Source organism: Hemitrygon akajei, chromosome 9 (assembly GCF_048418815.1).
Source record: "Hemitrygon akajei chromosome 9, sHemAka1.3, whole genome shotgun sequence".
Classification (NCBI taxonomy): domain Eukaryota; kingdom Metazoa; phylum Chordata; class Chondrichthyes; order Myliobatiformes; family Dasyatidae; genus Hemitrygon; species Hemitrygon akajei.
In genome coordinates, this window is record NC_133132.1 from 166,923,026 (window position 1) to 166,942,457 (window position 19,432).

General features: G+C 43.8%; 1 protein-coding gene across 2 annotated transcripts in view; it reads right to left on the reverse strand.

Moving 5' to 3' along the window:
- Positions 1-4,434: 4,434 nt before the first annotated feature.
- Positions 4,435-19,432, reverse strand: part of LOC140733734 (amine sulfotransferase-like) — a 106,312-nt gene continuing 91,314 nt past the window's right edge. For both annotated transcript variants that reach the window (XM_073057450.1, XM_073057449.1), the window contains exons 6-7: positions 13,576-13,744; positions 4,435-7,448 (exon numbers count right to left, since the gene is read on the reverse strand). In XM_073057450.1, coding sequence (XP_072913551.1) covers positions 7,333-7,448; positions 13,576-13,744 — 285 coding nt within the window. In that variant the 3' untranslated portion in view covers positions 4,435-7,332. The remainder of the gene's footprint in view (positions 7,449-13,575; positions 13,745-19,432) is intronic.

Consider the following 19,432-nt stretch of genomic DNA (forward strand, 5'->3'; position numbering starts at 1 on the left):
TACAATCTCTTCTCCCTCCTGCCATCTGGGAAAAGGCTCCGAAGCATTCTGGCTCTTACGACCAGACTATATAACAGTTTCTTCCCCCAAGCTATCAGACTCCTCAATACCTGAAGCCTGGACTGACACCTTGCCCTACTGTCCTGTTTATTATTTATTGTAATGCCGGTACTGTTTTTGTGCACTTTATGCAGTCCAGTGTAGGTCTGTAGTCTAGTGTAGCTTTCTCTGTGTTTTTTTTTTATTACGTAGTTCGGTCTAGTTTTTGTACTGTGTCATGTAAACCATGGTCCTGAAAAACGTTGTCTCATTTTTACTATGCACTGTACCAGCAGTTATGGTCGAAATGACAATAAAAGTTGACTTGACTTGATTTGACTTGAAGTTGATGACTGAAAACAATGACTCATGAATATTCATTGTCAGCTACATGGGTTTACCATGGTTATCATTGACTATCCAGTGTTCACACACAAATGACAGAAGAAAAATATACGTAGATAGATAGATAGATAGATAGATAGATAGATAGATAGATAGATACTTTATTCATCCCCATGGGGAAATTCAACTTTTTTTCCAATGTCCCATACACTTATTGTAGCAAAACTAATTACATACAATACTTAACTCAGTAAAAAAAAATATGATATGCATCTAAATCACCGTCTCAAAAAGCATTAATAATAGCTTTTAAAAAGTTCTTAAGTCCTGGCGGTAGAATTGTAAAGCCTAATGGCATTGGGGAGTATTGACCTCTTCATCCTGTCTGAGGAGCATTGCATCGATAGTAACCTGTCACTGAAACTGCTTCTCTGTCTCTGGATGGTGCTATGTAGAGGATGTTCAGAGTTATCCATAATTGACCGTAGCCTACTCAGCGCCCTTCGCTCAGCTACCGATGTTAAACTCTCCAGTACTTTGCCCACGACAGAGCCCGCCTTCCTTACCAGCTTATTAAGACGTGAGGCGTCCCTCTTCTTAATGCTTCCTCCCCAACACGCCACCACAAAGAAGAGGGCGCTCTCCACAACTGACCTATAGAACATCTTCAGCATCTCACTAAAGACATTGAATGACGCCAACCTTCTTAGGAAGTACATTCGACTCTGTGCCTTCCTGCACAAGGCATCTGTGTTGGCAGTCCAGTCTAGCTTCTCGTCTAACTGTACTCCCAGATACTTGTAGGTCTTAACCTGCTCCACACGTTCTCCATTAATGATCACTGGCTCCATATGGGGCCTAGATCTCCTAAAGTCCACCACCATCTCCTTGGTCTTGGTGATATTGAGACGCAGGTAGTTTGAGTTGCACCATATCACAAAGTCCTGTATCAGTTTCCTATACTCCTCCTCCTGTCCATTCCTGACACACCCCACTATGGCCGTGTCATCAGCGAACTTCTGCACATGGCAGGACTCTGAGTTATATTGGAAGTCTGATGTGTACAGGGTGAACAGGACCGGAGAGAGTACGGTTCCCTGCGGCGCCCCTGTGCTGCTGACCACCGTGTCAGACCTACAGTCTCCCAACCGCACATACTGAGGTCTATCTGTCAAGTAGTCCACTATCCAATCCACCATGTGAGGGTCTACTCCCATCTCCGTTAGTTTGTGCCTTAAGATCTTGGGCTGGATGGTGTTAAAGGCACTAGAGAAGTCAAAGAATGTAATCCTCACAGCACAACTGACCCCCTCTAGGTGAGAGAGTGATTTGTGCAGCAAATACGTAATAGCATCCTCCACTCCCACCTTCTCCTTATATGCAAACTGAAGAGGATTCTGGGCGTGCCTGGTTTGTGGCCTCAGATTCTGTATTATCAGCCGCTCCATGGTCTTCATCACGTGCGACGTCAAGGCAACAGGTCTGAAGTCATTCAACTCCTTTGGTTGTGGTTTCTTCGGTACCGGGACAATACAGGATGTCTTCCACTGTCTGGGTACTCTTCTCTGCTCCAGGCTCATGTTGAAGATGCGCTGTAGTGGTTCTCCCAGCTCAGTAGCACAGGCCCTCAGTAATCGTGGGGAAACTCCATCCGGTCCAGCCGCCTTGCTGGTACAGATCTTCCTCAGTTGACCTTCCACCTGTGCAGCCGTAATCCTGGGCTTTGGCAAGGTCTCCTGTGAGTGGCTATTCTCCTGTGAGGGAAGTAAGCCTGGTGTGGATTTCTGCGGTGAGGATGAGATTGAGCTGTCGAACCTGTTGAAGAAGTTGTTCAGCTGGTTCGCTTTCTCCACATCTCCACTTATGTTCGCCCTCCGCTTTGCACCGCATCCGGTGATGATCTTCATCCCATCCCACACCTCCTTCATGCTTTTTTTCTGCAGCTTTAGTTCTAGCTTCCTCCTATACTGCTCCTTTGCCCCCCTTATCTGTACTCTGAGTTCCTTCTGAACTCTTTTAAGCTCCAACCGATCACCATCTTTAAAGGCCCTCTTCTTCTGGTTTAGGAGGCCTTTGATGTGACTAGTGATCCAGGGCTTATTATTGGGATAGCAGCGAACAGTTCTAACAGGGACAACTGCATCCACACAAAAGTTAATATAGTCCGTTGTGCATTCAGTGACCTCCTCAATGCCCCCACAGAGCCCCCCTTGCAGTACATCCCAGTTAGTAGTACCGAAGCAGTCTCTCAGGGCCTGTTCAGCTTCAGGAGTCCACTTCCTAAAAGAGCGTGTGGTAGTGGGATGCCTCATCACAATTGATTTATATCTGGGCTGTAACAAAACCAGGTTGTGATCAGCTTTCCCCAATGAAGGCAGTGGGGATGCACTATATGCCTCCTCTACGTTTGCATACAGTAGGTCAATAGTCCTATTACCCCTGGTGTAGCAATCCACGTACTGGGAGAAAGCAGGTAGTGTCTTGTCCAAAGTCACATGGTTGAAGTCCCCTGTAATTATCACCAGTGCCTCAGGGTGCTGTGTCTGAAGCCTAGCAACAGCGGAGCTGATGACGTCACACGCTACCGTTGCGTCGGCACGCGGCGGGACATACACATTCACAACAATGACGCTTGCGAATTCTCGAGGCAGGTAATATGGCCTCATACTCACGGCGATCAGCTCAATATCTCTTTCACAAACGGAGATCTTTGTACTCACATGCCCGGGGTTACACCATCTTTCGTTAATGTAGACAGCGAGTCCCCCTCCTTTCTTCTTCCCAGACTTTTTGGCATCTCTGTCAAATCTTACCGTAGTAAAACCAGGTAATTCTACATTTACATCCGGGATGTTAGCCGTCAGCCATGTTTCAGAAAAACACATGAAACTGCATTCCTTGTATGCTTTAACATTCCTTACTAGTGAGGCTAGCTCATCCAAGTAGAACTAAGTCAATGCCAACTGGCCCAATCATTTAATATCGAAATACTGACGTGTACACCATGATCTCAAAATGTATTCCCCGATGTTACATCTTGTTGCAGCCATCAAGCACTGCGGTGTGAGACATTTCCTGTGAAAACATCTCATTCCTCTTACGTTAAAAAAATCATGCACTTTTTCATTTAGCGGTGAAGATTTTGGGAAAGAATCGAGCAGCAGCACAATTTGATATATGTGAACAATGTTTGGCATGTAATTGCTACTCGTGGACAAGAGGGCACAATCTTAGAACAGAAAGGTGCCCCTTTAGAATAGAGATGAGGAGGAATTTCAACAGGCAGACAGTGGTGAATCTGTGGAATTCATTGCCACAGATGGCTGTGGAGGCCAAGTTGTTGGATATATGTAAAGCAGATAGCTTCTTGAGTAGTAAGAGTGTCAAAAGTTATGGGTAAAAAGCAGAATAAGATGTTTGCTTGTGGTGGTCTGTCACCCCCTCTCTTGCTGCTCCCAAGGGAGGGTCCTTGAATTCGTGTGATCTCTCTTTCCCTCGATACTGTTGGCAGACCGTGCCAGAGAAAATCAATGTGGATTGTGGATTTGGACTCTAATTTGGTTTCTATGATGTGTTCCATTTCTAGTTCTAGGTCCAGTTCTGGTCGCTCCTTTTTTGTTACAACTTCTGGGCGGGCGATTTTTGAACTGGGGCGGCCTGAAGATAATGAACACTGAGCTGAACTGAGCATAAAATATGCCTTTTGATTTTGTTCCATTTTCTGTGTTTTTGCTCAGTTTCTTTCTTTGCCATTTGTGCAAATTTTTGTGCGTGGTGGGGGGGGGGGTTGATGTTTTTCTTTGAACGGGTTGGTTCCACAGTTCTTTGTTTTGTGACCGTCTGTGGGGAAGACGAATTCCAGGGTTGCATACTGCATATACACTTTGATAATAAATGTACTTTGGCTCTTTGAATAATATTGAGAAGGAAAAAAAGTGAATCTGACATGATCAAATATTAGAGCTGTCTCAATGGGCTGAATGGCCTAATTCTGCTCCCATGTCTTATGGTCTAAAATAGTTAATAATTCAAGACATCAGCATCAGTATATCAAGTGCAACATCTAATTTTAATCAGTTTCAATCAAGACAAGACCATATGTTAATATTCGAATACAATTCAATTTAAACATGCAATAAACAAATACATTTTAATTGAATCGGGATAAATACAAAAATGCCCAACCATCACAAAATAAAGTATGGCTATTTCGTACAAAAATATGGAAACACTTATATGTAAAATAAGAGTCTTGATTATTAGAATAATTAGTGTATTTTGTAAATCTAAATATACCTTTTTTCAATTAATCTCATTATCTATCACATTTATTGTCTGTTTCAGCATAAAAGAAAATATACTCTTGCCAAATGTAAAAATGCAATCAATAAAGATGCCAGCTGAGGCAGAAAATCTCATATGAAAATAAACAGATCAGTAATTTAATTGATTTTGTTTATTTCTTCCCGTCCCAAGGTTGGGTTCAAGTAATGCATCACTCACCAACATCCCTCACCTCTAGGGTGAAATAGCTCAGCCCACAACAGCCTCACTTCAGCCAAATGTTAACAATTGCATCAATTAAGTTCTAGTTAGCTAATTACATCCAACATTCAAGTGCTTAAACACCACTTCTTCAGTGCACAGTCCCTTTAACCAGCATCTATTGATTTCATTACTCAGTAGTGTGCTTGGGCAATAAATACTTTCTGACAAGTGTTCATTTATCCTTCTCTCGCTCTCACCCTCAAATTTCCCTCAAACATCATCAAATATTGAAGTTTAGTTCTACAGTATAGAACTTTGCTATGGACAGTCACAAGCCCAGCTGTGAAAGGAGGAGGCTTGGGCATTGGGCTAGTAACCCCAGAGCTACAAAATCGCCAACAGAAGCTCCAAGGACTTCAGCCCTGGGAGAGGAAAGGTCTTCAGCTACGAAGTTGTGTAGTGAAAGTGGAAGCCTCAGGGCGGATCAACCTTCCAGTGGTCCAGGACCAGGACAGACTCTGAAAGGCTTCTGCCGGCAACAAGCTTCCTGCAGGGGTACTGGGCTTAAGAAGCAGCAGCAATAATATATTCACAACTTAAATGAATGATCAGCACTTAACTGAATGGATACACCCACAACCATATTCTAGAACAGAGGCTCCCAATCTAGAGTCTATTCCATGGACCACTACCTTGGTTAATGGCAGGGGTCCATGGCAAAAAAAAACAGTTGGGAACACATTGAGTGATACTGATATTCACTAGTTTAGTATCCATAAGTTCACAATAAACAGTTTAAAGTTATGTATTGTTACGTACCCGTGACACGTGACAGTGGTACCCTTGTCACGTGACTGGGGTTGAAGTTATACTGGACTTGAGGTAATGGTCTTGTAATGGTGGAGTGATGTCATTTTCCCGCCAGTAGAGGTCATGTGACAGGTTTTTTTTACAGGTTATAAAAGGAAGACCCACCCTGTCAGGGGGGGGCAGTTCGTGGCTAGATTTGCCAAGCTGACTTCATGTCACTGCATGATTTAATGTGATGACGCAGTTTAGTTGAAAAATGAAGTTTTATATAATGCCTAAAGTTTAAAAGGTCATTGCCAGTGGTTTCTTTGCTGGTGGAGAGTGAAGATAAGAATTTGGAAGATAAAGATCGAGGAGAATCGATTTTCGACGGTGGAAAGTTCGACCTTGTGTGATCCTCATTCGGAAGAATTTCGTTGACTGTTCTCGTGTTAATCTCCGCTGGGATAGCGGGAGATTGAGAATAGTGTGGAAGGAAGGTCAGTGCCTTTAAGCCGTTATATTTCATAAAATTCTTCGTGGGAAAGTTCGACGCCGAGGATCGAAGGACAAAGACGTGGAAGAGAAGTTAAATTGCCTTTTAAAAAGTCTCTCCCTCTTAAATGGACTGTGAGCTTTTGAACTTTCAGCATACCGCTTTAAAGAACTGTTTTTTTTCAATACCGCTTTAAGAACTGTTTGAACTGCAACGCTATTAAGAACTGTGAATCTGCCGCACAACAGCTGAATTCCGGTTAAGCTAGTGTTTGTTTACTTTTGTGGGGTTTGTTTTCAGTGTTTAATAAACGTGTTATTTGTTATAAAAACCCTTGCCTAACTCATATATATTTATTGTTGCCTGAATACGTAACAGTATAAATAAGGATTGGGACCGCGACATGCATATTCAAGTGTTTGAGCAAGATACTAAAGAATAACATAAGTTCTGTGGGTACAAAACTCAAGAGTGCTGTGGTGCTACATTAATTCCACACTAACATATGGAAGTGAATGTTGGACAACATCAGAGCAAAGTGAGGGTAGATTTGAAGCTGCGGAAATGTGGTTTTTGAGAAGAATGATGGCAATATCATGGAAGGACAGAGTGACATAGAAACATAGAAACATAGAAAATAGGGGCAGGAGTAGGCCATTCGGCCCTTCGAGCCTGCACCACCATTCAGTATGATCATGGCTGATCATCCAACTCAAAACCCTGTACCTGCTTTCTCTCCATACCCCCTGATCCCTTTAGCCACAAAGGCCATATCTAACAAATGAGGAAGTGTTGCGAAAAGCTTGAATAAGATGGGAGCCAATGTCATCAATGAGGAAACAGCAACCAGAATGTCTGGGACACATACTGAGGAAAGAGAAGCTCGAATATCTTGCAGTGATAGGAAAAACTGATGGAAGACAAAGTCATGATCAACATGAATAACTCACATTCATGAGTTACATCAAGAGACAGACAGGCAAAAGTTTGGAAGAGCTTATTAGAACTTCTCAGGTTAAAAACAGATGGAAGACCATGATTGCCCATGCCATACATCATGGCACATAATGATGATGATAAGAATGGTCTGAAAATATTTTCTATTATTTCTAAAATATCACCATCTACAAGTTATTGCTTTTTACTTCTTCTTATTCCTTTTTTTTTTAAAGAAGTTATTTTTCATCCCAGATGAACTCCAATGGAATATCCTTCATTCTTTCTTGGAAAATTTTGTCAAACCTCTCAGACTGAGCAACTGTGAAATGATTTTTCCAGTCACCAATCATCCCTGAAAGAAAAAAAAAGAAATGAAGAATCATGTCAAACACAACAACAAAATTGGGAAATTGAGGGAAGCCAATTGTTCAAGATAGCACCTACAGCAATGTACCTACGTCAATAAAAACAGAAAATATTGGAAAAATCCATCAAGTCAGACAGAATTGTGGGAAGAGAATCAGTTAATGTTTCAGATTGGGTATTTTTATCAACTTGCATCGACTTGGATTTGTCAATTCGAAAGCAATTTTATTTTATTTAGAGATCTATTGCAGACCCAGCCTTTCGGACCCAATGACCTGTACCACCCAGTAACCTACCTACTTTAATCACATGACAATTTACAACCAATCAATCTATTAACTGGTACATTGTTGGACTGTGGGAGGAAGCTTCCAGGTAAGATGACATGCATTTGGTAGCAGTGGCTTTTACTGGGCCAACAAAAGGTGCTACTGCCATATTTAAATGTATTTTTAATGATGGCATGATCCTGCTATACATGAAGAACTTAAAGTTCTGCAGGTCTATGCCATCAGTGAGTTGCTCACTGGTGGAGAAAGTGAAGGAGCTGCACATCGTGCTGCTGCCCGAGTTGAAGGAGGCGTACAGGCTAATAACGATTGACCATCTTGGTCACTATCCTTAGGGCAAGATGCTTTTGGACATTGTTAAACTGGTGTGCCACAAGTTTGATTCACTTATTTATTGACTGTGAGCAAGGGTGGACGGTGGGGGAGCAGTGTGGCCTTGGTCATAGCAAGGACTAGGCCTCAAGCCGTGGTGTCACTTGTTTACAGCCCGGGACAGAGGTGTTGGAGCCACTGACTGCAATTTTGCCTTATCAGCTGCTTGTTCTTCCTGACAGACTGACTGTGTACTGTATCTAATTGTATACCACCTGCCCCAACCCGAGCCCTGTCACTCTGGCTCCCATCCCTCTACCAAGATGGAAATAAATAGAGAGGGCAATATTTATAGAGGATAAATTAACATTGAAGATAAATATCGAGGGCGAAGATATAAAAAGCAGGTTGTCCAGATGGCCAGGCATTTTAATTCTAATCCCCATTCCCATTCCAACATGTCGGTCTGTGGTAACTTCTACTTTACAAAAAGACGACTTGACAATTTGCTGGCCAAAAGAACATCTTTATCGGGGATGGTAAATGATATTTACAATATAGAGGCATCCAGGTACCTCATGTGGCATTGGTGGAGGAACTATATAACATGGGAGGGGATGAACTGGAAATATAAGGATGGAGTTAAAGGGAAAGTGAAAATAAGAAAAGTTAAAAAGGACAACAGAATCAATGGAGTAGAAAGCTCATGAAGAGATCATACAGCATGGCCAAGTGAAATAGAAATTGATATGAAAGGAGAGGGGAGTACCGAATTAAAAGTATTATATATGAATGCATGAAGTATAAGAAATAAAGTAGATGAGCTTAAGGCTCAGTTGGAAACTGGCAAGTACGATGTTGTGGGAATAACTGAGACATGGCTTCAAGCGGACAGGGCCTGGGAAATGAATATTCAAGGATATACATCTTATCGAAAGGACAGACTGACTGGTAGAGGGGGTGGGGTGGCTCTGTTGGTGAGGAATGATATTCAGTCCCTTGCGAGGGGGGACATAGAATCTGGGGATGTAGAGTCAGTATGGATAGAACTGAGAAATTCTAAGGGTAGAAAGATCCTAATGGGAGTTATCTACAGGCCCCCAAACAGCAGTCTGGATGTAGGGTGTAAGTTGAATGAAGAGTTAAAATTGGCATGTCGCAAAGGTAATGATACAGTTGTCATGGGGGATTTCAACATGCAGCTAGACTGGGAGAATCAGAATGGTACTGGACCCCAAGAAAGGGAGTTTGTGGAGTGCCTCCAAGATGGATTCTTAGAACAGCTTGTACTGGAGCCTACCAGGGAGAAGGCAATTCTAGATTTAGTGTTGTGCAATGAACCGGATTTGATCAGAGACCTCGAGGTAAAGGAACCAATAGGAGGTAGTGACCATAATATGATATGTTTTAACCTACAATTTGAGAAGGAGAAGGGAAAATTGGATGTGTCAGTATTACAGTTGAACAAAGGGAACTATGGAGCTATGAGGGAGGAGCTGGCCAGAGTTCAATGGAACAATACCCTAGCAGGGAAGACAGTGGAACAAAAATGGCAGGTATTTCTGGGAATAACGCAGAAGGTGCAGGATCGGTTCATTCCAAAGAGGAAGAAAGATCCTAAGGGGAGTAAAGGGCGGCCGTGGCTGATGAGGGAAGTAAAGGACAGTATAAAAATAAAAGAGAAATATAACATAGCAAAGATGAGCAGGAAATCGGAGGACTGAGAAGCTTTTAAAGAGCAACAGAAGATAACAAAAAAGACAATACGCCAAGAAAAAATTAGGTACGAAGGTAAACTAGCCAAGAATATAAAGGAGGATAGTAAAAGCTTCTTTAGGCATGTGAATAGCAAAAAAATAGTTGACCAAAATTGGGCCATTGAAGACAGAAACGGGTGAATTTATGATGGGGAACAAGGAAATGGCAGATGAGTTGAACAGGTACTTTGGATCTGTCTTCACTAGACACAAACAATCTCCCAGATGTAATAGTGGCCAAAGGAACTAGGGTAAAGGATGAACTGAAGGAAATTATATATTAGGCAAGAAACAGTGTTGGATAGACTGTTGAGTCTGAAGGCTGATAAGTCCCCGGGACCTGATGGTCTGCATCCCAGGGTACTTAAAGAGGTGGCTTTAGAAATCGTGGACGCATTGGTAATCATTTTCCAATGTGCTATAGATTCAGGAACAGTTCCTGCTGATTGGAGGGTGGCTAATGTTGTCCCACTTTTCAAGAAAGGAGGCAGAGAGAAAACAGGGAATTATAGACCGGTTAGCCTGACATCAGTGGTGGGAAAGATGCTGGAGTCAATTATAAAAGAGGAAATTATGACACATTTGGATAGCAGTAGAAGGATCAGTCCGAGTCAGCATGGATTTATGAAGGGAAAATCATGCTTGACTAATCTTCTGGAGTTTTTTGAGGATGTAACTATGAAAATGGACAAGGGAGAGCCAGTGGATGTAGTGTACCTGGACTTCCAGAAAGCTTTTGATAAAGTCCCACATAGGAAATTAGTGGGCAAAATTAGGGCACATTGTATTGGGGGCAGAGTACTGACATGGATTGAAAATTGGCTGGCTGACAGGAAACAAAGAGTAGCGATTAACAGGTCCCTTTTGGAATGGCGGGCTGTGACCAGTGGGGTACTGCAAGGTTTGGTGCTGGGACTGCTGCTGTTTACAATATACATTAATGATTTAGATGAAGGGATTAAAAGTAACATTAGCAAATTTGCTGATGAAACAAAGCTGGGTGGCAGTGTGAAATGTCAGGAGGATGTTATGAAAATGCAGGGTGACTTGGACAGGTTGGGTGAGTGGGCAAATGTATGGCAGATGCAGTTTAATGTGGATAAATGTGAGGTTATCCACTTTGGTGGCAAGAACAGGAAGGCAGATTACTATCTAAATGGAGTCAAGTTAGGAAAAGGGGAAGTACGAGATCTAGGTGTTCTTGTACATCAGTCAATGAAAGCAAGCATGCAGGTACAGCAGGCAGTGAAGAAAGCTAATGGCATGCTGGCTTTTATAACAAGAGGAATTGAGTATAGGAGTAAAGAGGTCCTTCTGCAGCTGTACAGGGCCCTGGTGAGACCCCACCAGGAGTATTGTATGCAGTTTTGGTCTCCAAATTTGAGGAAGGACATTCTTGCTATTGAGGGAGTGCAGCGTAGGTTCACAAGGTTAATTCCTTTAACGGCGGGACTGTCATATGTTGAAAGATTGGAGCGACTGGGCTTGTATACACTGGAATTTAGAAGGATGAGAGGGGATCTGATTGAAATATATAAGATTATTAAGGGATTGGACACACTGGAGGAGGGAAGCATGTTCCCACTGATGGGTGAGTCCAGAACTAGAGGCCACAGTTTAAGAATAAGGGGTAGGCCATTTAGAACAAAGATGCGGAAAAACCTTTTCACCCAGAGAGTGGTGGATATGTGGAATGCACTGCCCCAGAAGGCAGTGGAAGCCAAGTCTCTGGATGCATTCAAGAGAGAGTTAGATAGAGCTCTTATAGATAGCGGGGTCAGGGAATATGGGGAGAGGGGAGGAACGGGGTACTGATTGTGTATGATCAGCCATGATCACAGTGAATGGCGGTGCTGGCTAGAAGGGCCAAATGGCCTACTCCTGCACCTACTGTCTATTGTCTATATACAATGCATACTGGGAGTAAAAAGAACGGAAGTAAAAACCCTGCCAACCCCGGATCCCGCCTCTCGTTACCAACAGCTTCCGGGTTAGTATTAACTTACTTTTAATAATAATACTCACATTACAACATGGTCCATGGCCTCCTCTACTAACAGAATGTGGCCACCCTCAGGTTGGAAGAGTAACACTTCATATTCTGTCTGGCTGGTCTCCAACCTGATGGCAGGAACATCAATTTTTCCAACTTCCAGTAACTCCCCCCTTCTTTAATTCCCCATTCTGGCCCACTTTTTACCTCTTCTCTTCACCTTGCCCTGGTGCACCTCCTCTTTTCCTTTCTCTCATTGTCTACTCTTCTCTCTTATCAGATTCCTTCTTCTACAGCCCTTTACCTTTTCCACCTATCACCTCCCAGCTTCATACTTCATCCCCATTCCCCACCCAACAAGCTTCACTTACAACCTACTAACTTTTCCTACTTACCAGTCTCCCACCTTTTTATTCTAGCTTCTTTCCCCTTCCTTTACAATGTTGAAAGGTCTCGGCCCAAAACATTGACTATTTATTCATTTCCGTAGCTGCTGCCTGACCTGCTAAGCTCCTCCAGTATTTTGTGTGCATTACCCTGGATTTCCAGCATCTGCAGAGTCTTTTGTGTAAAGACAGAGGATCTATTTTACTTGGCAGAGAGGTCAATAAATATGGATCAGATTTAAACTGATTGCTTGAAGAACCAGGTGAGAAGAAAAAAATCACCTGTGGGTCTGGACCTCTGTCTCACTGCGCAGGGCAGGCAGAGAACCTCACCACGTAAAAGGTAACTTAATCAACAACTATTCAGCAAAACCTTCAGGGTCAAGGCCAGAGACTGAGAGCAGCGAATGGGACTGGCTGGCATGGACTCTGAGCTGAGTGGCTCTTTCTATTCCAGAACTTACAGGGAACCAATCAGTTTATTTTTCTTCCAATCGCGTACACTTTATGCTCAGTAGCCACTTCATTAGGTACACCTGCACACTTGCTTGTCAGAGTAAATACCTCATCAGACAGTCACATGGCACCAACTCAATGCATAGAAGCATGCAGCTACGGTCAAGAGGGTCAGTTGTTGTTGAGCCCGAACGTCAGAAGGGGGAAGAACAGGGATGGCTTGGTAGTGTAGTGGTTATCACAACGTTTTACAGTACCAGTAACCCAGTTTCAATTTCGACTGCTGTCTGTAAGGAGTTTGTACCTGGGTTTCCTTGCACAGTCCAAAGATGTACCGCTAGTAAGGTTCATTGTAAATTGTCCCATGATTAGGTTAGGGTTAGATCGAAGCCTGCCAGGCAGTGCAGCTCGAGGAGCTGGGAGAGCCTGTACTGTGCAGTGTCTCGATAAATAAATAAGTGACTTCAACCGTGGGATGATTGTTGATGTCAGACGGGGTGGTTTGAGAATCTCAGAAAATGCTGATCTCCTGGGATTTTCACGCACAACAGTCCCTAGAGCTTATACAGGTGCAGAAACCAAAACAAAGAAAAAAAATCCAGTGAGCAGCAACCTGCGGGCAAGACCAGCTCGTTAGTGAGAGAGTTCAGAGGAGAACGGCCAGACGGGTTCCAGCTGACAGGAAGGAGACAGTAACTCAAATAACCACGTGTTACAACCGTGCTGTACAGAAGAGCATCTCTGAATGCACAAGACTTTGAACCTTGAGGTGGATGGACTACAGCAGCAGGAGACCACGAGCATCCACTCAGATATTAGATATAGGAGATACCTTATAAAGTGACTATTGTGTCTGTGCTTCACAATGAAATGTGTTGCACCTGAAATCATCAACACTGAATTATAAAATTTTCTGTACCTTTACGAAGAAATGTACCCTTCTCTTTTTTGGGGATGTCTTCATAGTTAGCCTTTGGATTTGTTTTCATTTCATTGAACGAGCTGTACTTCATCACATTCTCAAGTTGTTCGTCATCCAACTGTCTTCCAACGAAGTTGCATATTTTTTGTATTGTTGCTCGAAGATCCTGTTAACACAGATTAAATGTAAGATTAACAACAGCTTCTGTAACACTCCCTCAAGTTACATCTTCCCTGCCATTCACAAGTAATGTATCATTTGATCACATTACTAATAAAAGACCATATGACAAAGGAGCAGAAGTCGGCCATTCGGCCCATCGAGTCTGCTCCGGCATTTCATCATGAGCTGATCCAATCTCCTCTTTAGTCCCATCCCCCCACCTTCTCACCATAACCTTTGATGCCCTGACTACTCAGATACCTATCAATCTCTGCCTTAAATACACCCAATGACTTGGCCTCCACTCCGCCCGTGGCAACAAATTCCACAGATTCACCACCCTCTGGCTAAAAAAATTCTTTTGCATCTCTGTTTTGAATGGGCGCCCTGCAATCCTCAAGTCATGTCCTCTCGTACTAGACTCCCCCCACCATGGGAAACAACTTTGCCACATACACTCTGTCCATGCCTTTCAATATTTGAAATGTTTCTATGAGGTCCCCCCCCCTCATTATTCTAAACTCCAAGGAGTACAGTCCAAGAGCGGTCAAACGTTTCTCATATGTCAACCCTCTCATTCCTGGAATCATTCTAGTGAATCTTCTCTGAACCCTCTCCAATGTCAGCACATCCTTTCTTAAATAAGGAGCCCAAAACTGCACACAGTATTCCAAGTGAGGTCTTACCAGTGCCTTATCGAGCCTCAACATCACATCCCTGCTCCGATACTCTATTCCTCTAGAAATGAATGCCAACATTGCATTCGCCTTCTTCACCACCGACTCAACCTGGAGGTTAACCTTTAGGGTATCCTGCACGAGGACTCCCAAGTGACTAGTGGGGTACCGCAAAGCTCAGTGCTGGGACCCCAGTTGTTTACAATATATATTAATGATTTAGACGAGGGAATTAAATGCAGCATCTCCAAGTTTGTGGATGACACGAAGCTGGGCGGCTGTGTTAGCTGTGAGGAGGATGCTAAGAGGATGCAGGGTGACTTGGATAGGTTAGGTGAGTGGGCAAATTCATGGCAGATACAATTTAATGTGGATAAATGTGAGGTTATCCACTTTGGTGGCAAGAACAGGAAAACAGATTATTATCTGAATGGTGGCCGATTAGGAAAAGGGGAGGTGCAATGAGACCTGGGTGTCATTGTACACCAGTCATTGAAAGTGGGCATGCAGGTAACAGCAGGCAGTGAAAAAGACAAATGGTATGTTGGCATTCATAGCAAGGGGATTCGAGTACAAGAGCAGGGAGGTTCTACTGCAGTTGTACAAGGCCTTGGCGAGACCACACCTGGAGTACTGTGTGCAGTTTTGGTCCCCTAATCTGAGGAAAGACATTCTTGCCATAGAGGGAGTACAGAGAAGGTTCACCAGATTGATTCCTGGGATGCCAGGACTTTTATATGAAGAAAGACTGGATCGACTGGGCTTATACTTGCTGGAATTTAGAAGATTGAGGGGGGATCTTATTGAAACGTATAAAATTCTAAAGGGATTGGACAGACTAGATACAGGAAGATTGTTCCTGATGTTGGGGAAGTCCAGAACAAGGGGTCACAGTTTAAGGATAAAGGGGAATCCTTTTAGGACCGAGATGAGGAAAAACTTCTTCACACAGAGAGTGGTGAATCTGTGGAATTGTCTGCCACAGGAAACAGTTGAGGCCAGTTCATTGGCTATATTTAAGGGGGAGTTAGATATGGCCCTTGTGGCTAAAGGGATCAGGGGGTATGGAGAGAAAGCAGGTACAGGGTTCTGAGTTGGACGATCAGCCATGATCATACTGAACGGCGGTGCAGGCTCGAAGGGCCGAATGGCCTACTCCTGCACCTATTTTCTGTTTCTATGTTTACCCCATTTCAATGTACATGTGACACTAAGGTAATCTTTATCTCTATTCTTTTTATTCACCCCTCTCCTGTGTCACACCTTCACCTACAATCCAAAACAAATTTATTTCAGAGACGCAGGAGATAGTGTTGCTCCCTCAGAGTTACATTGGCAGATTTTGTCTTGAACGAGTGCTGTGTGTTCACTGAATCAAAATCACTGCACTTTTTTGACACGCCAAGAGCTCGGCCTAAGAGCTCCGCTTGCCTTCGGCGGTCCAAGATCCCGTGGCGCTGGAGACGGGTGGATCGATGTCCCAGCAGAAGATCAGTGTGTTGTGGGAGTTGGAAGATCTCTGGCTGTGTGCCCAGAGGCCTGAGATCTTTGGGCACAGAGCTCAGAAAAAGTGAAGCAACGGACTTTTAACATCATAAACCAGCGATTCGTTTGTTATGTCTCCCCTCTCGCTGTGAAACGGAGACACCCCTTTTCCCCTTATTAGGGAGAGAGTGAGCCTGTGGTATGTTGAATACTCGGTGAACGAGTAGTCTTTGGGGTACTGCAAGTCTGTATCTTTATTGATGCTTTGCTGCACGCTTGAGTGCTCGATGGCAGGTGCTGATACTTTTTTCTTGCTAGTGGGGGGAGCAGGGTCATTGTTTGCTGCCTCTTCTGCATGGGAGGGAGGGGAGCTGGGGGGACACTTTGAGGTTCTAACATTTAACTGTCATTCATTCTTTGGGGGCACTCTGTTTTTGTGTATGGTTGCGAAGGAAAAGCATTTCAGGATGTATACTGTATACCTTTCTGACGTTAAATGCACCTTTGAAACCTTTGAGAATGTCCTCAAGTGCTCCAGTTTCCTTCCCCATTTCAAGGCCAAACCCCTTAAAAGGACCAGAAGACTGAAACGTACCCAGACAGAAAATATGGAGTGCTCTTCTGCCAAGATGAGGCCACACTCAAGCTGCAGGAGCAACACCTCATATTCTATCTAGGTTGCCTCTAAGCTGCTGGCATGGACATTGATTTCTCCAACTTCTGCTAATTTCTCCCCCCTCCCACTTCCCTCTTCTTCAATTCCCCACTCTGACCTCTTATCTCTTCTGCTCTGTTGTCTATCACATCCCTGGTGCCCCTCATTCTTCCCTTTCTGCCATAGTCCACTCTCCTCTGCTCCTCTGCAGCTCTTTGCCTTTACAACTATCACCTCCCAGCTTCTTAATTCCTCACCCAACACTCACCTGGCTTCACCTATCACTTTCTAACTTGTCCTCCTTCCCCAATCTCCACCTTCTCATTCTGGCATTCCCCCCTTTCCTTCCAGTCCTGAAGAAGTCTTGGCCCAAGATGCCGACTGTTTACTCTTCTCCATAGACGTGTGTGTGTGTGTGTGTGTGTGTGTGTGTGTGTGTGTGTGTGTGTGTGTGTGTGTGTGTGTGTGTGTGTGTGTGTGTGTGTGTGTGTGTGTGTGTGTGTGTGTGTGTGTGTGTGTGTGTGTGTGTGTGTGTGCGTGTGTGTGCGCGCGCGTGTGCCCGTGTGCGCGTGTGTGTGCGCGTGTGTGCGCGCGTGTGTGCGTGCATGTTCGTGTGCGCGTGTGTGTGTGCGTGTGTGTGTGCGTGCGTGCGTGCGTGCGTGTCTTTGAATTCTAGCATCTGCAGTTTCCCTCGTGTTTATATGTATTATTGCTGTGGCTCCTTCAGTTTGCTTTGGGTCTCATTGTATGAGAAGCTCAGGGTGACACATCTTTAGATTGAATGAAGGTGCTGAACCAAGCAATTACCCTGTCCTCAAGTTGGAGGCTTACTAATGGAAGGAGGGGGTTGGTAGAGTGCTTTGTTTCGGTGTTTGGTGGGGTTTGTTGGCTGCTTCCATCGCTTTGCTGAACAATGTGGGCATACTACATTGGCAATGGAATGCATGGTAACATTCGCGGCCTGTCCCCAGCACTTTCTCAGATTGTTTTTTAACTTTTAGAGATACAGCATGGTAACAGGCCCTACAGGCCACCCAAGACTGTATTGCTCAATTGATCTACCAACCGGCATGTCTTTGGAATTTGGGAGGAAACTGGAGCATCTGGAGAAAAAAAACACGGACAAAGGAAGAACGTACAAGCTCTTTGCAGACACTGGGGGGAATTGAACCTGTGTTGATGATGATCTGAATGATGGGGTGGTAAATTGGATTAGTAAGTATGCAGATGATACTAAGATAGGTGGTGTTGTGGATAATGAAGTAGGTTTTCAAAGCTTGCAGAGATTTATGCCAATTAGAAGAGTGGGCTGAAAGATGGCAGATGGAGTTTAATGCTGATAAGTGTGAGGTGCTACATTTTGGTAGGAATAATCCAAATAGGACATACATGGTAAATGGTAGGGCATTGAAGAATGCAGTAGAACAGAGTGATCTAGGAATAATGGTGCATAGTTCCCTGAAGGTGGAATCTCATGTGGATAGGGTGGTGAAGAAAGTATGCTGGCCTTTATAAATCAGTGCATTAAGTATAGGAGTTGGGATGTAATGTTAAAATTGTACAAGGCATTGGTGAGGCCAAATTTGAAGTATTGTGTTCAGTTCTGGTCACCGAATTATAGGAAAGATGTTAACAAAATAGAGAGAGTACAGAGGAGATTTACCAGAATGTTACCTGGGTTTCAGCACCTAAGTTACAGAGAAAGGTTGAACAAGTTAGGTCTTTATTCTTTGGAGTGTAGAAGGTTGAGGGGGTTCTTGATAGAGGTATTTAAAATTATGAGGGGGAAGACAGAGTTGATGTGGATAGGCTTTTTCCATTGAGAGTGGGGGAGATTCAAATGAGAGGACATGAGTTGAGAGTTAAGGGGCAAAAATTTAGGGGTAACATGAGGGGGGAACTTCTTTACTCAGAGAGTGGTAGCTGTGTGGAACGAGCTTCCAGTAGAAGTGGTAGAGGCAGGTTCGATTTTGTCATTTAAAAAAAATTATATAGGTATATGGACAGGAAAGGAATGGAGGGTTATGGTCTGAGTGCAGGTAGGTGGGACTAGGTGAGAGTAAGCATTTAGCATGGACTAGAAGGGCCAAGATGGCCTGTTTCCGTGCTGTAATTGTTATATGGTTATATGATGCCACTGTAACCTCGCACTGCCCTACACATGTCGTTATTGTTAATGCAAGTGACACAAGGAATTGATTGTGGAGAAGTCAAGGGAACACACATCAGTCCTCTCTAAGGGATCAGTAGAAGCAGCTTCCAGTTCCTGGGTGTCAACAGCTATGAAGATCTATCCTGGGCTCAACATATTGATGGAATTACACAGAAGGCACAACAGAGGCTATATTGCATTAGGAGCTTGAGGGGACTTGAAATGACACTAAAGACTCTCGCAAGTTTCTACAGCGGTAACGTGGAGAGTATTCTAACTGGCTGCATCACTGTCTGGTACGAGGAGCCAATGCACAGGATCGGTAAAAGCTACGGAAAGTTGTAAACTCAGCCAGTTCCATTGTGGGCACTACCTTTCCCAGCGTTGAGGACACCTTCAAAAGGCAAATGCCTCAAAAAGGAAGCAACCAGCATGAAGGACCTCCATCACCCAGGGCGTGCCCTCTTCTCTTTGTTAGCTTTGAGGAGGAGGTACGGGAGCCTGAAGAAGCACAGCTTCTTTCTCTCCACTGTCAGATTTCTGAGTGGGCAATGAACCCATGAACACCAGCCCAAATTTTTTTGCTCTTTTTACACTGATTATTTACAAAGTAATATATAAATATATATACAGTGGATTCCAGTTAATTAGGACGCATCGAGACCAGTACATTTTGGCCCAATTAAGCCTCTGTCCCAATTAGCCAAAGTTTCATGGAAATAG